This window comes from Rhincodon typus, chromosome 23 (genome assembly GCF_021869965.1).
Source record: "Rhincodon typus isolate 14 chromosome 23, sRhiTyp1.1, whole genome shotgun sequence".
In the NCBI taxonomy this organism is placed as follows: domain Eukaryota; kingdom Metazoa; phylum Chordata; class Chondrichthyes; order Orectolobiformes; family Rhincodontidae; genus Rhincodon; species Rhincodon typus.
This window is the reverse complement of record NC_063354.1, coordinates 5,964,578-5,987,334: the sequence shown is the minus strand read 5'-3', so window position 1 is coordinate 5,987,334 and position 22,757 is coordinate 5,964,578. Positions and strand designations below refer to the sequence as shown.

General features: G+C 42.0%; 1 protein-coding gene across 1 annotated transcript in view; it reads right to left on the bottom strand.

Annotated features, from left to right (window-relative positions):
• Window positions 1-22,757, bottom strand: part of LOC109929767 (phosphatidylinositol transfer protein cytoplasmic 1a) — a 224,401-nt gene that overhangs the window by 133,912 nt on the left and 67,732 nt on the right. The window contains exon 2 of the mRNA XM_048611083.1: window positions 22,258-22,406. Within this exon, the coding sequence (XP_048467040.1) occupies window positions 22,258-22,406 (149 nt within the window). The remainder of the gene's footprint in view (window positions 1-22,257; window positions 22,407-22,757) is intronic.

Below are 22,757 nucleotides of genomic sequence, written 5' to 3'. Positions count from 1 at the left end.
GTTGCAGGAACAGCAACTCATATTCCGCTTGGGAACCCTGCAGCCCAATGGTATCAATGTGGATTTCACAAGCTTCAAAATCTCCCCTCCCCCTACTGCATCCCAAAACCAGCACAGCTCGACCCCGCCTCCCTAACCTGTTCTTCCTCCCACCTATCCCCTCCTCCCACCTCAAGCCGCACCCCCATTTCCTACCTACTAACCTCATCCCGCCCCCTTGACCTGTCCGTCCTCCCTGGACTGACCTATCTCCTCCCTACCTCCCCATCTACATTCACCTTTACTGGCTCCATCCCCGCCTCTTTGACCTGTCTGTTTCCTCTCCACCTATCTTCTCCTCTATCCATCTTCTGTCCGGCTCCCCGTCTCTCCCTATTTATTTCAGAACCCCCTTCCCCTCCCCCTTTTCTGATGAAGGATCTGGGCCCGAAACATCAGCCTTCCTGCTCCTATGATGCTGCTTGGCCTGCTGTGTTCATCCAGCTCTACACGTTGTTATCTCAGATTTTCCAGCATCTGCAGTTCCTACTATCTCTGATACATGATCGAAACTCTTGGCTTCTGAAGACATTAGTTGTAATTCTGAGTTGCTTGCTTCCATCTGGGAAATCTAATCTACTGTGAGCAACACCATCTGCTCAAAATCTAGTCTCTGTTAAAACCACTCTGCAAAGAAGCTAAAGCCCAGGAACCTCACAATCATACTCCAGGTCCAGCTGAACTTGCTTTTAGCTTCAACCTTTTCAAAACTTGGTTTTCTGGAAGAAATCTTATATTTATCCAAAAAGTGGATCAATTTCACATTGTTATACCTCTAAGCACTAACAGAAGAGATTCTGCAAAATCAGCCTGCAGAAAAATACCTTCACTGGTGACAGATAATAGTGTGGAGCTAGAGGAACACAGCAGGCCAGGCAGTATCAGAGGAGCAGGAAAGCTGACGTTTCGAGTTCAGAAGAAGGGTCCCGACCCTAAACGTCAGCTTTCCTATTCCTCAGATGCTACCTGGCCTGCTGTGTTCCTCCAGCTCCACACTGTTATCTCTGACTCCAGCATCTGCAGTTCTTACTATCTTTTCACTGCTTACAGATCTTCAGGATTCAGTCAGAACTATGCAAATAATGTGTGTATTATTCGTCACTATAACCACATCCCTTTACTTTGGTTCTCTTTTTTGCTACATTGAATGTTTGTGTGCACGTTTGTGTTGTGATAATCATCCTCTGAGTTTGCATGCAAGAATAAATCAAATTTTGTTTTAACCTAAAGAGATTTCTTGCAAGTCATTTAACAATGAGGGTTTGGTGGAGGGGAAACCCATGATGGCCAATTGTGAAAGAGAATGAAGAAAGAAAGCTAAAAGCCACTTAGCTTACAAACAGAAGGGAACAATAAATTCACCTCTCCCTTCTTGTCCATAAAATGATATGTCGTGCTTTAAAAAGGAGTAGTCACTTTCTTTCAAAATGTATAACAAACTTACATATCCTTTAGTTCTGAGTTTAAGAGTTGAATTCTACCATCAATTTTGTCGTGTTGTGGTTTATTGATTTATGAATATTATCAATCAAATGTATAATGCTGTTTTCTACTACCTCAACTTTTGTCCTGATTGTCGTTAAGCACTGATTTTAGACACGATTTGAGTAGATTTTTAGGTATGAAGTAATTTTGAAATCTCTGAACAAAAGCAGAAGGGGGTGGAAATGCTTAGCAGGTCTGGCAGCATCTGTGAAGACAATCAGAGTTAACAGTTTGGATCTATTGACCCTTCCTCAGAACTGATGACAGCTAGGAAAATGTCAGTATATATGCAGAAGATAGGGTGGGGAGAGGGGGTAAGGAATAAATGAAGGTGGAGATAAAGCCCAAAGAGAGAGAAGAACAGTTGGACAAAGGAATTGATAACGATCTGGCTAGGAGGATGAATAGCTGTAATGGAGACTGTTAGTGGCTAAGAATAGGTAGTGTGTAATGGCAGGCTATATGATAACGAGGCAATGTGTATAAGGTAGGGGTCTAGGTCATGGGAGAGTTCAGGCCCTAAAATTATTGAACTCGATATTGAGTCTAGAGGGCTGTAGGATCCACAAGTGGAAAATGGTGTTGTTCTTACTGGAACACTACAGCAACCCTGAGACAGAGATGTTGGCCAGGGAACAGGGTGGTGTGGTAAAGTGGCAGGCAACTGGCAGCTCAGGGTCTTTTTTTAAGTGGGCAGGATGTAGATGTTCTGCGAAGCAGTCACCCAGTCTATGCTTCTAATCCCTAATGTAGAGAAGACCACATTGTGAGCAACAAATGCAGTAGACTAGATTGTGGGAAGTGCCGATAAGTGCTGCCTCATTTGGAAAATATATTTTGGTCCTTGAATATTGGGGAGGGAGGAGGGAGGAGGAAATGGGTAGGTGTTACACCTTCGGCAGTTGCAGGGCTGTGAAGGGGTGTTGGAAGTGATGGAAGAGTGGATCAGGGTGTTCTGGAGGGAATGGTCCTCGTGGAAGGCGGACAAGGGGAATGAGGGGAATATGTGTCTGGTGGCGGCAGCTCACTGGAAATGGTGACTGATGATCTGGATGTGGATGTTGGTGGGATGGTAAGGACAAGGGGAACCCCATCGCTGTTGCGGGAGGAAGACAGGGGGTGATGGCGGAAGTGCAGGAAATGGGTCAGACCTGGTTGAGGGCCCTGAAAACGGTGCTGGAGAATCCTCAGTTGAGGAGGAAGGTGGACATTTTGAAGGCTCCCTTGTCAAAGTTGGCCTCATCGGAACATCGGAGATGTAAACGGAGGAACTGAGAGAATGGAATGGAGTCTTTACAGGAAGCAGGGTGTGAGGATGTACAGTCCAGGTAGCTGTGGGGGTTGGTGGGTTTGTAGTGGATATTAGTGGCTAGTGTATCCCCAGAAATGGAAACAGAGATGTCAAGGAAGGGAAGGGAGGAGTCAGAGATAGACAAGGTATAAGTGAGGGCTGGGTGGAAATTAGAAGCAAAATTGATGAACTTTTCCAATTCTGGACTCTCCCATGTCCTAGCTCCCTACCTCACACACCAGGTCTTGTTATCACATAGCCTGCCATTACACACTACCTATTGTTAGCCACTGAAAGTCTCCATTAACAGCTATTCACCCTCCTCGCCAGATCATTATCAAGTCCCTTGTCTGTCCAACTATTCTTCTCTCTCCTTGGGCTCTATCCCCGGCTATTGTTTACACTTTACCCCACTCCCCATCCTATCTTCTACATATAAACTGACAATTTCATCAGTTCTGCAGAAGAGTCACCAGACCTGAAACATGAACACTGAATTTTTCTCCACAGATGCTGCCAGACCTGCTGAGCTCTTCCAGTAACTTCTGTTTTTGTTCCTGATTTACAGCATCCGCAGTTCTTTCGGTTTTTATTTTGTAATCTCTAAATTTGGTTAAGACTGTGCCATGTTATACCCTTTAATTAGCTTCATTTCAAGTGCTTGCAGTCACTATAAAACAAACTAGCAACACACCAAAAAGTGCATGTTTTAATGGAAATTCTACTCGGCACCTATGTCAATTAGGTATTCGTAAATGATATTAAGACTTGATGTTACATACTGTCAAGTACTTAAACTTGTAAGAGGCCCACCAGTATCCAGTGTCGGCTGTGGCTAGTCTGAACTAAAGGTCAAGAACTGGGCTGTCTGGCATGTACTTGCTTTGGAGTGTGGTCTATTGTTTATGTCAAGTCATATAGTCCTCACATTCCACTTTCCAAGCCGAAAGATTCCTGCTCTTTGTTTGCTCTGTTGCCTAGGGATGATTTTAAGAGGTACAGACTTACCTCGCATCTGCACCTCCCACTCAACCGTGCTAACTGGAATTCAAAGGAAAGGCAAAAACCTTTATGCCTGGGGCTGAGTTGTTGACAGGAATTGCTAGTGTTAGCTAACCCAAGGCAAACACCAACCGCCTTATGGGATTCCAATCCAGATTTTCTTTATTTCCATAGCCATGACTTCTTGATGTTGTTAATGCTGAAAGGCACTCATTGGCAGAGCCCAGACAGTTACAGAATAAGTATGATCCTATTCACAAGATGTGTGAGGACAGCACCTACTGGTTGCCACCTCCATTCTCTGAATATTCACCAATTCCAGAGTCTTCCTACTCAAGTATTACTTGTTTTCTTAAGACCAGCTCAGCTTCTGTTTCTTTGTGTTCTCTATTGATTCTCATGTTTCACTAATGGTACTCCTGGATTTCTCCTCATTCATTTGCCTCCTGACTCTGCTGTGAATGCTTACAGCCAGGTTTGTACTCTTCCTCTGTACTTTCTGTTATCTTTTGCTGCTCCTGGTGTCTTTAACCCTGTGTGTGCTCTTCCACTACTCTCTGTCTTTATTATCTTTCAGTGGTATTAGTGTCTCATCATTTCTGTGCTCTTACCCTACACGCACTCTCTTATTCATGATGTGGAGGTGCTGGTGTTGGACTGGGGAGGACAAGGTCAGAAATCATTCGACACCAGGTTATAGTCCAACAGGGTGCAGAGCTGGATGAACACAGCAGGCCAAGCAGCATCATAGGAGCAGAAAGGCTGACGTTTCAGGCCTAGTCCAACAGGTTTATTTGAAAACACAAACTTTTAGAGCTTCACTCCTTCTTCAGGTGTTAGTGAGAGAGGTAGTAGCAGACACAGAATTCATAAGTAAAAGGTCAAAAGGTCACACCACTGATGAGGATGTATTAAACAAACCTAAGATGCTGTTAAATCTTTAATCAGTTAAAGGTTTTAATTGATTAATATGTATATGTAAATACCCAAATTCCTTTCAAGTCACTGTCCTGAGAGAACTAAATATTTTATCAGTGTAAAGAAGTGGTGACATTTTAGTTCAGACAATGCACGTTAGGTATGAGGACTTGTTTAGAATCTGTTTGTGTTTTCGTTTGGAGTCAAACTGGCTTTATTTCTAAAGTAGGAATTTATAAAACACCACATTAACTTGAGCCAAACACCAAGCACCTTATGGGATTCCAATCCAGATTTTGTTTATTTCCATAGTCATGACTTCTTGATGTTGTTAATGCTGAAAGGCACTCATTGGCAGAGCCCAGATCACTACAGACATAAGGATGATCCTGTTCTCCATGTGTGTCAAGAGAGCACCTACTGGTTGCCACTTTCATCCTCTGAATATTCAGACGCCAGAGTCTCCCTACTCAGTATTACTTGTTTTCTTAAGACCATTTCAGCTTCTGTTTCTTTGCATTCTCTATTCTCATGTTTCACTAATGGTACCCCTGGATTTCTCCTCATTCATTTGACTCCTGATTCTGCTGTGAATGCTTATAGCCAGGTTTGCACTCTTTGTCTGCACTTTGTTATTGTTTGCTGCTCCTTTCAGTCAATATGGCGGTTTATAAATTCCTACTTTAGAATTAAAACCAGTCCAACTCCAAAACAAAACATAAACAGCTTCTAAACAAGGCCTCGCACCTAACATGCATTGTCTGACGTAAAATGTCACCTCTTCTTTACATTGATAAAGCCTTTGGTTCTCTCAGGACAGTGACTTGAAGGGAATTTGGGGATTTACATATACATATTAATCAATTAAAACCTTCTAACTGATTAAAGAATTAACAGCATCTTAGGTTTGTTTAATACATCCCCATCAGTGATGTGACCCTTCGATCTTTTATTTATAAATTCTGTGTCTGATCCTATCTCTTTCTCTAACACCAGAAGAAACAGTGAAGCTCCGAAAGCTTGTGTTCTCAAATTAACCTGCTGGACTATAACCTGGTGTCGTGTGATCTCTTACTCATAGCACTAGGTTGAGAGTGGCCTTTGACAAAAAGGATCTGAACTTTTTTTGTGAGAAGGAATTATGTACAAATTAGAGTGCAAAGTGGCAAAGTCACTGCAGAATGAGGGGTCTGAAAAGTATAGTAGCTTTTGTCAATGTGGCAACACACAAATACTTTTAGGCCACTTCAAATGTGTGGAATTGCAAATGTGCTATCAGATGAATGCATTTAAGTGCATTTTTGAACTCTAAACCTATCAACCACCTGAATTAGAAGGATGTCAACTCACTATAAAATAACCAAATATGAATATTACCAGAATATGAGTGATACTTAGGAAAAGGGGTGTGCGAGAAAAGAAAAAGGGAAGGGAGGAGGTAGGATGGAGAGGGAAAGAGAGAAGGGAGAAAGTAGTGGAAGCAAAACAGGAGAGAAGTTGGGGGGTTAGAAAGACATGAGTGTAGAGAGCAGGGTAACAGAAAAGTGGCAAAAATGGGGGAAGACAGAGTGGGCTAAGAGAGAGTGGGGTTAAAAGACAAAAGGGGTAAGAGAGGAATAGGGAGGAGAGAGGGGGTCAGAGAGATAGGAAGGGAAAGAGAGAGAGAGGGGTAAAGAGAGAGAGAAGGCAGAGAGTGATGGAAGACAGAGGGCAGAAAAGGAAGAGAGAGAAGTGGGAGAGACTTAGAGGAGGCAGTGAAAGAGAGTCAAGAGGGAGGGAGAAGAGGTGTGAATAGAGAGGTGGAGAGGGAAAGAGAAGTGGAGAGAGAAAGAGGTAAGGATAGAGAGAGATGGAGAGAGAGGACACATGGAGATTGTCTACCAGAATTAAAAGTTCACAGTTAATGAAGCACAGAGTTTTCAACAAGATGTTTTTGAGGAGTGAGTGGGTTTGAGGAGCACTCCGACTTCCCATTCCCCTCAACTCCCACCTCCGCTCTTACGGTTGGAGTGGCAGGAGTCAACCCTTAGGTCTTGGAGTGGTTGCACTGGAGTATGAAGAGGCGACCAAGAAAGCAAACATCAATGACACCAAAAAGGCCCACCACATACAAACTGGTCACTGATCTTTGTCAATTGCCTTGGCATCGATGGGCTGACGGGATCCATCTTCAGCAGAGCCCTGGAGAGTAAGCAGGTGCAGGAGGTGGTAATGATGGAGTGGGAGAACATGTTTCTCTGAGGTGTGGTTTAGCATTAGGCAAGGGAGAACTGGTAGAGTTCCTCTGCCAGGCCCAGAGCTGCCTTGGCAACAAACTGATCGAGACTCACAGAGAGAAGTTTCTGCTCACACTCCTCTCCTCACAATCTCCAAAGCAAGTAAATTCTCTTCAGTCAGGTTGATAATCCTGAGAGAAGAATAGATTGTTCATCTTCAAATGCCCGTTCTTCCCAGCCTATGTTTAAAAAAATTAAGGCTGCAGTCACTAGATCTTCTTCTCTTTCAGACATAACAATAATATTGCCAGTCACCTCTCATATTTCTTTTCTTGAAGACTGATTATCTCCAATGACTAAATGACAGGTTGAGTCTCTGGAAGAGCAGGAAACTCACGAGATAGGGAACTTGTGATTAGAGGAGAAGCTCTGAATCTTCCCATGCTGACTGCTCCTCCGATCACAATTCTGTTATTGTTGAATATTGCAATTTTTAAAAACCCTGGTGAGAAAGTTGGAACAGAGAGTTAAAATGGCAAATTTCCAAGAACTACAATTGGAAACACACCAAACGGTGGAAGGTCCTCCTGCCTGTTAGCTGCTGCTGCTTTTTCTAGCCATTTCTGTGTTCTTTCTCTGCATTCATATCCTTTGTTGCTGCTGGCATCTCTAGGAGGGTCTGTGATCCTCCCCTGCTCTTATTCTTAGATGTGGCTTGTCTCTCCAGCTGTCTAGCTCTCCCACAGTTTCGTCAGTTTTGATAAAAATGACATAAAACATTTATGAACTCATTAAATGTAATCCATTACGCTATCTGCTTCACTGAAGAACTTGCCTCTGTGGAATGCATAATAAAATTCAAGTTATTTTCTCATAAAGGCGAGGGTAATTTTTTCCAAGCAGTCTTTCTAATGACAGAAATATTATTGAGAGTAATTTCTTTGCAAGTATTAAGTGGTACCTTCCTATGACTGGCAGAATACAAAGTTGAAATAAGAGCAGCAATTGTAACATTAGCACATAAATGTCAAAACAATATTTTTCCCAGGTGGGGTAAGAAAGACAGAAGACAATGAGTTATCTAAAGGACAAATAAGTGACAACAGAATGATAGCATAGTGCACAGGAGCTTTTATTTACTATGTCATATTGTGGTTGGAAGAGAATCAATATCCACAATATAGTGATTTCACAGCTCAGTTACGGTCATTGGGGAAACAACTTAAAGGAGGCCAAGAAATCATTAAACTAAAGTTGGAAAAAGTAATTTTTAAAAAAATGACTTTTATGAAATTTTCACAACATTCCGTAACCTGACCTTGCAGAAGACCCCAAAAGTCAAAGCATAGAAGAACAGGGGCAATTTATTGCCAATTTCATTTGATTGAGGTATGAAATGGAAAAAGAAATAGTCAGAAGCACCAATAAAAGTTGGTACAAATTATCCAACACACCTAAAATTAATGAATGTGTTACAAAGAGCTCATTGAGTTCTGGCACCTCAAAATTTGCTCACGGGTTTTACAAAAAACAAAAAAAAACTGTGAGGCTGGAAATTGGAAATGAAAACAGAAACCTAGTTATAGACATCAGGTAGCATCTATTGACAGAGAAACAAAATTCATGGGAGGGATTTTTATTGGGGTCTCAGTGACATGGGCTATGGTGAGATTTATGGTGAAATTGGTCAAGAAGTCTGGCAAGGCCCATCTCGATAAAGGGGGCATTGCTTTTACGCTTTTGACAAGTTGCATGGCAAATTCCTTACCAGGCAGCTGCAAGTAGCCAACTAGGGAGAATTGTTGCTTTTTAAAAACCCTGTTAATGACCCAATTCACCTCATTAATACTCATTTTCCAACCTTACCAAATGTGCCTAACAAGCTAGGGATCAAGAGAACTTGATATGGAAATCTGGCGAATTTAGCTTGCCACTTTCTCTGAATGATCTCCATGTTGTGCAGGAGCAAACATCAGCACTGTAGAGCATAATCCATGGGCACCAGCCACAAACACCCTTTGCCCATGGAAATTGGTATCCAGTATTTGCCAAGTCCTCATAACCATCATGTCACCTCTCCAATACAATTGCAGGCCAGTCACGAAGCTCAGACTTTCATGGCAGGGTGCACTGACATTGACTATTAAAAGCATGCAGCATGGACACTTTGCAAGGACAGCTCACGAATTGGACCAGGCTGCACCTCAGAGCTGTTCACTTGCTTTCTTAGCGCTAGCTCACTAAGCATGCATGCTCGCAGCATCCATGCCTAGCCTTGTCTTGCTGTGCCAATTAGCACAGTCACACAACCAGACAGCTTCCCTTGCTGGTCAGCAATCCTCAGTTAAGGGGGTGGACATGTCACTGTACAGTACCATGTTCATCAATCTCACACCTGTACCACGTATCAACAGCTAATGCAGCAAACACACAACCCATGTGCAGCAAGCAAGTTGCAGCTTGGCCTGTTGTTTTACAGGACTTGGGGCTTCAGGCCAGGTGGGCGGATGGCGAAGAGGGGATGCCAGTTGTGAAAGGGCAACAGTATCTGGAAGGGATGATATATAAATTATGGATGGGAAGGGTTCATGCAGTACAGGTGCTCGTCAATGATATGGAACACCCTGAATTCAAGGGGCTGTGGGGTAGAAGTCAGTATCTAATCATACTTGGCATGGGCACCTCATGCATCAGGGGTTCTCGGAGGTTAAAGATGGCAGGTGCAGATTCATTACAACACATTGGAAGGGGCTGATAGGGGTGGAGATAGAGGGCATGGCCATCTCTGGAGTGTCCTGAGTGCAGACTTCTGAGAGGGCTGTGTGTGTGGTGCCTCCTTTGGATGGGTGCCTCTTGGCATTGCCCTGTCTCCTGTGGGGAAGAGGCAACCAGGGGTTCTCACCCCGTTCCTCGTCTCCCTGAAGCAACGGTCCTGAAGGTCAATGGGTGGGGCGCTTGAGTGCAGGTGTATGTCCCTCTCCAGCAGTACATGAGGGCACTAGAGCTGATTCTTGGCGGCAGTTGCTAAACTATTATATATCTGACTCTACTGCAGAGCTTATGGGAATAAGGGCCACTGTGTCCCAAATACTTGTGCGTTGCTCCTGTTTCTCCGTGTGTGTTTGCAAAGATTGCTGAGCCTACAGGCTCCTCTACTGACTATGGCTGAGCAGATGCCAGTCTCCAGCGCTTGTCCAAGTGCCGGTGTTCTGGGGCCTCTGTCCATTGGCCAACTATGGAACTGTCGTAGTTACATCAGATTGTGGTTCTACAATTTCTAAGCCTAAAGTTCTCACTGAGGTGCCTGTATCTGAGCCGGTAGAGGGTGTGGGAGGCAGTCTTGCTGATGCTTCCTCTGAGGCCTTGGCACTTGCACTCAGAGGTGGCTTCTGCAGGAGACAGCTGCTTCACTGTAATGGTGATGGATATGCTGATTGCGACACAACAGAAAGAGAGACATTGCGGGCAGTGGTTAAAAGAGGTGTGCAAGACATGACATGGAGAGTGGGGTTAACAGGAGAGTTGCAGAGCAGTGATAATGACTCAGTTAGTATGAAATGGATATTTTGGCATCCCCGCAGAAGTGATCCAGGGATTCCCCTGTGGGGTCCAGGACGCCCTCTTTTTATGGGGAGAGGAGCTTAATGTCTGGCACCCCTCCATCCAGGCTATTTCTGTCCTGTTCTGGGCTGTCATCTCCTGTAATGAGAGAAAGGGAGAACTTGAGTGAGATGAAAGTGGATGGCACAGTTGTTAGTCCTGGTGCAAGCGGGCAAAGGGTGGTGTGGTGTAATGACCATCAGTGGATCTAAATGGTCAGCATCCAATTTATGTGAAAAACCTCATAAGAATTGTCAAGGTTGAATGAATGGCTATATTAATTGATTAAGATAGCGCGAGGATGTCTGACCTAAAGAAAGACATGGCATTATTGTGTACCATTTTCCATCATTATTTCAGATCTGATGAAACAAAAGGAATTATCACAACTGTTGGAAGGGTAATTTAACTATTATCTTTGAACCTCACAAGGAAAGCTCAGACCTCCCCTCTGCAGACTACACTCCTGCTTTATGAATGGGAGGCTTCTTAAAGATGGCCCTAATTCCACCGGATAGAGTAGGAGTGGTGGCTTGGAAATAATAACGGGGAATTAAAAAATGGCAGAGGAGGCAAATAGATACTTTGCATCAATCTTCATAGAAGACACCAATAGCATTCCAAAATGACTAAATATTCCAGAGGCAAAAGGAGGAGAAGAAATAAATACACAAATGATCACTAGGGAAAAAGTGCTAGGGAAAACTGTGGAGTTAAAGACTGATAGGTTCCTGGACCTGATGAGATGGATTCTAGGATTTAAGGGGAGTAACTACAGAGTTAGTGGATGCACTGGTTGTAATCTTCCAAATATCCTTAAACTCTGGAAACGTCTCAGATGACTGTAACCGCCAATGTAACATCTTTTTTTAAAAGGGAAGGGGGGCAAAAAACAGGTAACTCTCAGTCAGTAAGCTTAAAGTCTTGATTGGGAAAATGTAATAGCAGTGATTTAGAAATGCATAATATGATCAGCCAGTCAGCATGGTTTGATGAATTGGAAATCATGCCTGAGAAATTTAAAATAACTCTTCGTGGAGATAAGAAGCAAGATAGTTCAAAAGGAAGTAGAAGATGTAATATATTTGGATTTTCAGAAGTGTTTGATAAAATATCACATGTTAGTCTGTTTAATTAGGGTCCATGGTGTAGAAGGTAGAATATTAGCATGAATAGAGAACTGGCTAACTAAGGGAAGACTAATAGTTGGGATGGTGGGGAGTAACCTGTAATTAGTGGAGTGCCCAAGAATCAGTGCTGTGGCCACAATTATTTACGATATATTTTAATGACTTGGATGAGGAAAGTGAATGTGCTGTAGCCAAGTTTAGACAGGACATGAAAATAGTTGGGAAGGCAAGTGGTGAAGGTGACACAAAGAATCAGCAGATGGATATATTAAGCGAGTGGGAACAAAAAACCAGAAAATAAATATAACGTGGGAAAATGTTAAGTTACGCAATTTGGCAGGAAGAATAGAGGGGCTGAATATTATTTAAATGGGGAAAGACAGCAGAAAGCTACAGAACAGATGGATTTGGGGTCCTCGTTTATGAATCAAAAGGCTAGCATCAAGCTCAGCGAGTAATAGGGATGCCAAATGAAATATTGGTCTTTAGTTTAGTGGGAATGAAGTATAAAAGTAGGAGGTTTCACAAAAACTATACAACTATACTAGTCAGACCACAGTTTTGGTCCCCTTATCTAAGGTGAGATATCCTGGCATTGGTGACAATCAAGTGAAGGTTCACTAGGCTGATAGTAGATATGGAGGGACTGTCTAATGAGGAGATGTTGATTCTGTAGGTTGATTCTGTACTCAGTGGAACTTAGAAGAATGAAAGACAATTTGATTGAAACATAAAAGATTCTTGGAGACTAGACAGTGTAGATGTGGAAGGGTTGTCTTCACTGTGGGAGAGTCGAGGACCAGAGGACATAATGTCCGAATAAGAGGTCAAACACGAAAGACTGAGATAAGAAGGAATTTTTTTCTCAGAGAGTAGAGAGTCTGTGGAATGCTTCATCACAGAGTGTTTTAAGGTTGGGTCATTAATAATATTCAAAGCCACGGAAAACAAATTTTTTAGCAGTAAGGGAACCAAATGTAAGGAAAAGGCAGGAAAGTTCAGTTGAGCGTTATCAGATCAGCCATGATCTCATTGACTGGTGGAGCAGACTTGATGGACTGAATGGCCTATACCTTAGGGTCTTATTGTGTCTTGAACACTATTTATCCCTCATCCAATATTATCATGATTAACTGTCGAGTCATCAATCTGTTGTTTGGTTTAGCTTATTGTTGTAATGTTGGCAAATATTCAAAGACAGACTACATTTCAAAGGGCCTTGCAATCAGCTTAAGATATGAAAGATACTGTATAAATATAAGTTTTTCCTTTTTTGTGATCCAGAAGCCATAACAACAGTGCCTATTTGTGATTAAATTGGATAATCTGTCTTCCACATATCTCAACATGTTCCCAACCTTTCACTAGAAGGACAGAAACCAATTCAGTGAGAGTCAAATATGAATCACTAAACTGCTTGCTGTGACCAATAGCAGGGTAATGTGGAGTGACACTTGCTTAACTTAACTTCAAACCCGCTTCAAAAATGATTATAAATTATACTGCACTGCCCCAGAGTAGCAGTCTGTCAGTGAAACACATCAAGGCTTACACAAGCTCTGTTGATGTTAATCTTGCAAAAATTTATGCAGACCTTTCCTGTCTTTGCCTCCACATATGATCCTGTCTGGTTCTACTTCAATGCAAATCAGTCAAATATTTCAATGGAAAATTGGTCAGAATGAACCAAAGTAAAAATAATGAGGGGGAAAGCAGCACAATGAAGCTTTTACAGTAATTATCAATGGGTAAGGGAATAATGGCTGAAAAATCTGACATTGATTGTGGATTCAAGGCAGCATGGAAAATTAATAGCCAAGCAAAGAAAAGTATGGGCTGGAAAATGTGAAAACAAGTCTATACCTGTACAGGATTTATTGAAGAATAATGTGTAAGGCAGGGTCAAGAATGAAACTTTGGGGTACACGGTGGGATTGATTGATTGATTGATTTATTGTTACGTGTACCAAAGTACAGTGAAACGTTTTATTTACAAGCAATACAGGCAGATCACAATAAGCAAAGAGGTTGTAAAAAGACTTAGACAGAGGCATACAGGTTGCATTGCACAGGGCGTGCGCTAAGCGAGATCAATGTTCGCAAGATCAGCATTATTCAAGGTTAGAAAGTCTATTCATCAGTCTAATAACGGCTGGAAGAAGCTTTCCTGAACCTGCTGGTGCCTGTGTTCAGGGTTCTGTATCTCCTGCCTGATATAAGAGGTTGTAGGAGATCATTACCAGGGTGTGATGGGTCTTTGATGATATTGGCAGAGCTGTGTAATTGGAATCCGTGGATGGAAGGTTGGCTTCCGTGACAGTCTGGGCTGCACACATCATTTCTATAGTTTCTTATGGTCCTGGGCAGAGCAGTTGCCGTACTAGGCCATTATGTACCCGGACAGTATGCTTTCAATGGTGCAGCTGTAGAAGTTGGCGAGGGTCCTTGTGGACACGCCAAATTTCCTGAGCTGCCTGAGGAAGAACAGGCATTGTTGTGCCTTCTTGACTGTCGCGTCTACATGGGAAGTCCAGGACAGGTTGTTGGTTATCGGCACTCTGAGGAACTCGATGCTCTTCATCCTCTCAAACTCAGTTCAGCTGATGTAGGTTGGGGCGTGTTCTCCTTTCTTTCTGAAGTCAATGATCAGTTCTTTAGTTTTGCCAATGTTGAGAGAGAAGTTGTTCTTATTGCACCATATCACCAAGCTCTCTATCTCCCTTCTGTATTCTGACTTGTCATTGTTAGATATCTGTCCCATTATGGTGGTGTCATCAGCGAACTTGTAGATGGCTTTTGTTCAAAATTTGGCAACACACTTGTAGGTGTAAAGGGAGTACAGTAGGAGGCTCCAGTGTTGAGTGTTATTGTGGAGGAGGTGCAGTTACCTATCTTCCCTGATTGCGCTCTGTGGTTCAGAAAGCTGAGATCCCATTGCAAAGGGCAGAGCCGAGACCAAGATCACGGAGTTTTGAGATCAGTCTGGAGGGGATAATGGTGTTGAAGGTGAGGCGATGGCCTAGTGGTATTATCGCTAGACTATTAATCCAGGGACCCAGACAGTGTTCTGGGGACCCAGGTTCGAATCCTGCCTTGGCAAATGGTGGAATTTGAGTTCAATAAATATCTGGAATTAAGAATCTAATGATGGCCCTGAATCCATTGTTGATTGTCAGAGGGAAAAACCCATCTGGTTCACTGATGTCCTTTAGGAAAGGAAACTGCCATCCTTACCTGGTCTGGACTACATGTGACTCCAGACCCACCCTCTGGGCAGTTAGGGATGGGCAATAAATGCTGCCTGGCCAGTGATGCCCTCATCCCTCATCTATCATTATCACTAAGGAGGCAGTGCTGAGCAAGCTAATGGGGCTAATGGTAGACAAGTCTCCTGGCCCTGATAAAATGCATCCCAGGGTCTAAAAGAGGTGATGGGGGAAATAGCAAATGCACTAGTAATTATTTACCAAAATTCACTGGACTCTGGGATGGTTCCCGCAGATTGGAAAACAGCCAATGTGACGCCACTGTTTAAAAATGGAAGTAGACAAAAAGCAGGTAACTATAGGCCAGTGAGCTTAACTTCGGTCGTGGAGAAAATGCTTGAATCTATCATTAAGGAAGAAATAGCAAGACATCTGGATACAAATTGTCCCATTGGGAACACCCAGCATGGGTTCATGAAGGGTAGGCCATGTTTAACTAATTTGGTGGAATTCTTTGAGGACATTACTTGCATGGTGGACAATGGGGAACCTGTGGATGTGGTGCATCTGGATTTCCAGAAGGCATTTGACAAGGTGCCATACCAAAGGCTGCTACACAAGACAAAGTTGCACGGTATTACAGGTAATGTATTGGTATGGATAGAGGATTGGTTGACCAGTAGAAAGCAAAGAGTAGGGGTAAATGGGTGTTTTTCTGATTGGCGGTCAGTGGTGCGATAGGGTTAGGGTTAGGGTGAGGGTTATCGCAGTGGTGTGCCTCAGGGATCAGTGTTGGGACCGCAATTGTTTACAATTTACATAGATGATTTGGAGTTGGGGACTAAGTGTGGTGTGGCAAAATTTGCAGATGACACTAAGGTGAGTGGTAGAGCAAAGTGTGCAGAAGACACTGAAAGTCTGCAGAGGGATATAGATAGTCTAAGTGAGTGGGCAAAGGTCTGGCAGATGGAGTACAATGTTGATAAGTGTGAGGTCATCCATTTTGGTAGGAATAACAGCAAAATGGACTATGTTTTAAATGGTAAAAAATTGCAGCACGCTGCTGTGCAGAGGGACTTGGGTGTCCTTGTGCATGAATCGCTGAAGGTGGGATTGCAGGTACAGCAGGTAATTAAAAAGGCAAATGGAATTTTGTCTGCCATTGCTCGAGGGATGGAGTTTAAAAACAGGGAGGCTATTCTGCAGCTGTATAGAGTCCTGGTGAGGCCACACCTGGAGCATTGTGTGCAGTTTTGGTCTCCTTACTTGAGAAGAGATATACTAGCACTGGAGGGGGTGCAGAGGAGATTCACTCGGTTGATTTCAGAGTTGAGAGGGCTGGATTATGAGGAGAGACTGAGTAGACTGGGATTATACTCATTGGAATTCAGAAGAATGAGGGGAGATCTTATAGAAACACTTAAGATTATGAAGGGAATAGATAAAGTGGAGGCAGGGAGGTTGTTTCCACTCGCAGGTGAAACTAGGACTAGAGGGCATCGCCTCAAAATAAAGGGAAGCAGATGTAGGACTGAGGTCAGGAGGAACTTCTTCACCCAAAGGGTTGTGGATCTGTGGAATTCCCTGCCCAGTGAAGCGGTTGAAGCTACCTCACTGGATGTTTTTAAAGCAAGGCTAGGTAAATTTTTGAACAGTAAAGGAATTAAGAGTTATGGTGAGTGGGCGAGTAGGTGGAGCTGAGTCTCAAAAAGATCAGCCATGATCTTATTAAATGGCGGGGCAGGCTCAAGGGGCAAGATGGCCTACTCCTGCTCCTAGTTCTTATGTTCTTATCCCGTGAATGAATAAAGGAGGTTGAGCAGGAGTCTGATGTAGGTTTCCTGTTGTCCGGATGTTCCAGGGATGAGTGCAAGGCTAGGGATATGGCATCAACTGTGGACCCGTTACATCGGTAAACAAATTGCAGGGGATCGAGGCAGGCTGGGAGACTAAAGTTGATGTGGGCCATGACCAGCCTCTCAAAGTACTTCATGATTACTGAGGTCAGAGCTGCTGGGCAGTCATCAAGGCACATTGCATGTGTTTTCTTAGGTACGGGGATGATGGCGGTCTTCTTGAAGCAGGTGAGGAGTTCGGCTTGTGGAAGGGAGTGGTTGAAGATGTCGGTGAATACCTCCGCCAATTGGTCCACACAGGATCTGAGTGCTCGGCTGGGGACATGGTCCGGGTCCATTGCTTTCCTTGGTTTGATTCCCAGGAAGGCCGATCTGACATCTGCAGCAGTGACCAAGGGAACAGGTGTGTCTGAGGCTGTCAGGGCAGTCATCGCACCGTTGGCATTCTGTTCCACCATATAGGTGGAGGAGGAAAAGTTATTTGAAGCATGTAATGAAACAATAGACCATATAAGAGTTAGAGAACTAATAAAAAGTGTGAAATCAGCAGTATAAGAATACCGCAGAAAGAAATAATGTCAAAAATACTAAGAACTCCAAAATTACAAGTGGCAGTAGGAAGCTATTGTTTAAGTCGTAGAGGAGAAATTTAAAACTTGAATTATATTTTGGACGAAGTTCAGATTGAGAAATTGAAATAGCATTAAACTTGATTTTTCTTCCTGAAAAAAAGCACAAAATTCATTTATGGTAGGCGTATGTCCATACAGAGGCGGATTCACAAAGAGAAGGCTTGTTCACTGGGAAAATTATACTACATGCTAGATGCCAATATAAACAAACAGTTGAATGAAAGTTTCGGAATGTCATTATCAAACTGTATAGTACCCTGGCCAGATCACACTGAATATTGCAGCTGTTCTGCTTTCTAAGAAATATGGGAGGCTTGCTAACTTTGGACGTATGGTAAAAAAATTCCTGAGACCTAATGTCTGAGTTTTAGTTATGAGAAAAGGTAGCAAAACCTTAGGCTGTTCAGCCTACAAAGGAGTCCTCATAACAGTGAAATGAGATATTGATATGATTGTTAAAAGGTAGAAGAAATAAATTCAGAACATTATACTAAATTAAATTGCAGAAGTGAAAACAAGGAAGCAGATTCAAATTAATAGAATGTAACTTTTGGACTGAGATCAGAAACTACTTTCCGCACGACACAGAATCATAGATCTGTTACGGCATTTGATCCAACATGTCTGCGCCAGCCCTTCAATGCCTATTTCCTGCTTTGTCCCCAAATCCTTGCATTTTATTTCTACCCAAATAATCATCCGATACACTCTTTATTCCCTCACTTCCCAGCAATGTGTTCTACACCCTAACTACTTGTTGTGTGAAAGATTTTACCTTGCATCACATTTGCTCCAATTGCAATTCAGCTGTCATAAGTGCACTTGTTCTTGTTTACCTTAATTTATATCTCCTTTGTCATCTAGTGATCTCTGGATTCATTTGCCTTACCTTTCCTAGTTGAGGCAATACACCTTGACTGTACCCGAACCATCTCCTCTTTGAAGGTGGCCCACTGTTCAGTTACAGATTTTCACGCCAACCTCTCATTCCAGTGAATTTGGCTCATCCCCTAACACTTGTCCCACTCAAGTCACACATTAGGTAGTGGTCTGGATTGAGTGTGGGAGATAAAAACCCTAGAATCATTTAAGAAATAACTGGATGCTACAATTGGTGGGGTGGGACTTTAAGAAACTTTCTGTGATTTTACAGCAGTCTGCCATTTATTTGGTCAGATAAAAGCAATATCAGTTCGCGTCACCTCTTGGTTACACTAATCCATGCCAAGTGAGCACTGCTATTCACAATAAGGCCTGACAGTACCAAAGGTTATTCATTGTGAACAATGGAAATAATTGCATCAAAACAACAAAGCACATGGTGGGTGCTGCAGGGGGGAAAATAACCTGCTTTCTGAAAGTGATTAATTTCTTGAATCACATCTCTGACTGGAATACTTTGTCACTTTTCAACAAATGATAAACTTAAGAGTCTAGCGGCCATTCAGAAAGTCATTCCTTCTCAAGAAATCACTTTTTACTGTAAGTAACTCACAATAAAGTTTATTTCGACATGAACTGCTTTCCTGAACCACGGTATTGCATCTCTATGGCTGAGGTAACAGGAATAAATATATCAGGATATATTCCAAGTCCCTTCAGAAGATACTTATTTCTGACACAAGAGAACTAACAACGATTGGAATCAACTGCAGAAATAAAAGACTATTTTGTGTTGATGTTAAATATTAATATGCAGGATAAATCAGCAACACTAGCAACCAGCCCATACTTAATCTCTTTATCGTCAAGGTCAGAAGTCACATGACACCAGGTTAAAGTCCAACTGGTTTATTTAAAATCACAAGCTCTCAGAGGCTGCCCTCTCGTCAGGTGGACTCCACCTTAAGAAGGAGCAGGATCTGAAAGCTTGTGATTTCAAATAAACCTGTCGGACTATAACCTGGTATCATGTAACTTCTGACTTTGTCCACCCCAGTTCAACACTGGCCTCCACATCATCTTTATCATCAAGTAGTTCATATTATGCTGGCATTATTAAAATTAAGTTCAAAGACATATCACGCCAGGCATGGGTTTCACCATTCTGGCATGGGTGGGAGTGGGGTGAGGAGACCTGAGGTATGTTGATTATTTGTTCAAAAATAGCCCCAGCCCAATTTCTAAGCTACTGTGCATTGGAATAAATCTGGAGTTATTTGCAACTGACTCTATGGAACTGTTCTATCAGGAGCACAGAGGTCTTGAGGATGACAGATATTTATAAAGTGATGCTTTATTGTAAAATGAAAGAAGATTTGTATTTATACAGCACGTTCACAACCAACTAATATCTCGAAGTCCTCTAAGTCAATGAAGTATTTTTTGAAGTATAGTTGTGATGTAGGAAATGCAGCAGCCAATTTGCACTTGGAATACTCCCTTAAACTGCAAGTGATAATGACCAGTGTGATATTGATTGAGGGATAAATATTGTAGGGCCAAAGGGAAAATTCTCCAGCTCCTCTATGAAATAGCATTATACGCTTAGTAGGCAGATGGGGTTTCAGCTTATCTTCTCATCCAAAAGTTGGCATCTTTGACGACACAGTGTTCCCTCGGTATGGTACTACAGTGTCAGCCTTAATTTTAGTGCTGTAGAGGAGGGGACTTGAACCAAGCACCTTGTAATTCAGAGGCCAGTGTTCTGCAAACGATGTCACATGCTGACATCCCAAAAGCACAAATGTATTGGGGATTTACTGTTGTAGTTCTACTGCTCTAAATCCTGCAATAAAGAATACAGAGCAAAGAGCTATGCAGTCCTCAACATTTGGAATGGTCTCCCTGTTTACTATAGGTCGGTAAACCTGGGGCACCAGGTACTTTGATGGCTTATCAACAGAAACCTTAATTAGCCCTACGCACAGTGTAATTGTCAATGCTCATGAACCCGTATAATAGAGCACTCTGTGCTCAGTAGACCTTAGCCCCAGATTGTGAATTGTGCATAGTTACCTCACATTGTTGTGCATTGTGCACCACAGACGGCATTATTAAACACTATGACATATGCTGAATCCACAAAGCTTGCCAACTGTGATATATTAATAGATCAATGCACCATTTTCTTTTCCTTTCAAGGAGAAAGCAAATTGAATTTGTGGAAAGTATCTCGCATCAAGGAATAGGCATTGGGTAGTTGTCAAGCTTTGAAAGAAAATTCTGAAATACATATAGCTTGATTTTTAAAATGCTTAATGTACTTATTTGGAAGTCATTTTTCTTACACAACACTTAATGACATATTGTGCTAAAATGTACCAAAGATTTCTCTTTTCTTCTTGCATTTAGTACTGTGTAAAAACTGACAATGCAGCTCTCAAGAAATTTAATCAAATATATACATATGAATCAGGCATGTTTAGTTACAGCTGTTTGACTTCTTGTATCTTGCTGTAATGTCAAAAGCAAGAAACCACTGCAATAATCTTATTCTTTAAATGTCAAACCCCCACCACTTAAGAGCAGAGCTGTAAAATCTAATTGTTTTAAGAGCAAGACAGATATGCAGAGATAGTAGGAACTGCAGATGCTGGAGAATCCGAGACAACAAGGTGCAGGGCTGGATGAACACAGCAGGCCATCAGCCTCTCTGCTCCTATGATGCTGCTTGGCCTGCTGTGTTCATCCAGCCCTGCACCTTGTTGTCACAGATATGCAGATTGACCTACAAGAAATGATGCCACAAGACTGCCATCTCTACCATATACCAAAGTCAGATCCATATCACATCAATCGTTTCAGTGCAGCTCTCCTTGAAATCCAGTTCAATGTATTTAATATTTCTGCAATTTGAAATAACTCAATCATGTTAAATCATTTTTGAGATGCACAATGCATTTTCATGTTAATTTTGGAAAGCTTCATGTTAACATGGGTCTTTTTGAAGAAAGTGTTATTTCAGGATGCCTCCAAAATATGGAGATTGCATCTTGTCTTACACCGTACCGTTTTACAAAATGCTCTAGGAAGAAAATGATTACCCCTGGGAACTATAGCACGTTCAACAAAAGCAAGACAACAACAGATTACAGATGTAGAATAATGTGGTCTCTGGAAAATTGGAACAGACGTAGACCTCTGAACCTCTTCCACCATTCAGTGGATTCTGGATGATCTGATTATAGTTATTTTTGCAAACAATGATGAGGAAGCTGGAAGTTCAGACTCAAATTAACATCATTATATGAGAACAGAGGTTGAATCAGTTCAATTTGACACATTTTCAAAGTTTTTCTGTCAGAAGAGCTCAGATGATGACAATGAAGAAAGATACTGCCATAATAACAGTGTCAGAAAATACCAGTCAGCCAGGAAGGAAAAGGCAAATTATAGGTGATTTCTGTGCCAATTTGTTACAAGATACAATGGGGCTCAACGGTCCTTCATACTCTACAAATTTCCAACTTCAATTGTACAAATTTAGAGAAGAATTTAGGCCAAAGACACATGGAAGAAAAATCAGTTTTTAGTGCACCAAGGCCCACCAATATTACAGACAACATGGTGATGTATTTCAGAATAACACTGCAAATGTCCGTCACCAGTTCACCTGCATGTCCCTTCAAACAGAAAGTGATTTGTAACATACCTATAAAACGAAACCAGTAATGTTCTATTCTCTCAGAAGCACATACAGAGGTCCTAAAATTAGTACATTTAATGGAAACACTTTTGACGTAACATGGCCTTCATTTCCACAAATATTGTACTGAATCTAATTAGTGTTTTGTTCAAATAACTAATAGGACAAATACATTATAAAACATTAAGGGCTTGTAGGATTTTTAATCAATGGAAAATATAAATAAGTATTCTGACTAAAAAGCAGGCTAGAGCTAGCACCATTTCAGTTCACAATCTCACAGTCTGCATTCACCTGTTGAGGTAAACTCTCTTTTCTGTATACTGTCCATTGCCATGTGTAGGATCCTCGTAAGGCTCATTCTGCACGACCTCCACACCCTCTCCTCTGTCACTCTGCTCATGGCTGTGCTTGCTGATCATGTACAGCTGACCAATTCTGTACTGGAGAAAGAAAACAAAAAAAATTTTATTCAATCAACAGAGTAAGTTGCTATGGTGGAAAATGGCCAAGAAATATAGAATACGACAAATATTAAATTAAATTAAATCAGTCGAACAGCAGACAAAATTTCATTGGGATAATTTTAAAATTGAATACAAAGAGTGCAATTGTGAAACAGCCGCTTGTTATGACCCTGGACAAGACTGCAAATTAAATTGTGATCTGGTTAGGGAACAGGAACAGTTTTTGTTTAAAGTAACTAAAGTTTGGAATCCTAGGCAGTTACTAAGAGAATAAAACCACGAGACTCCATGGTTATAAGTAAGCAAAATGAACTTTACAAGAGTCAG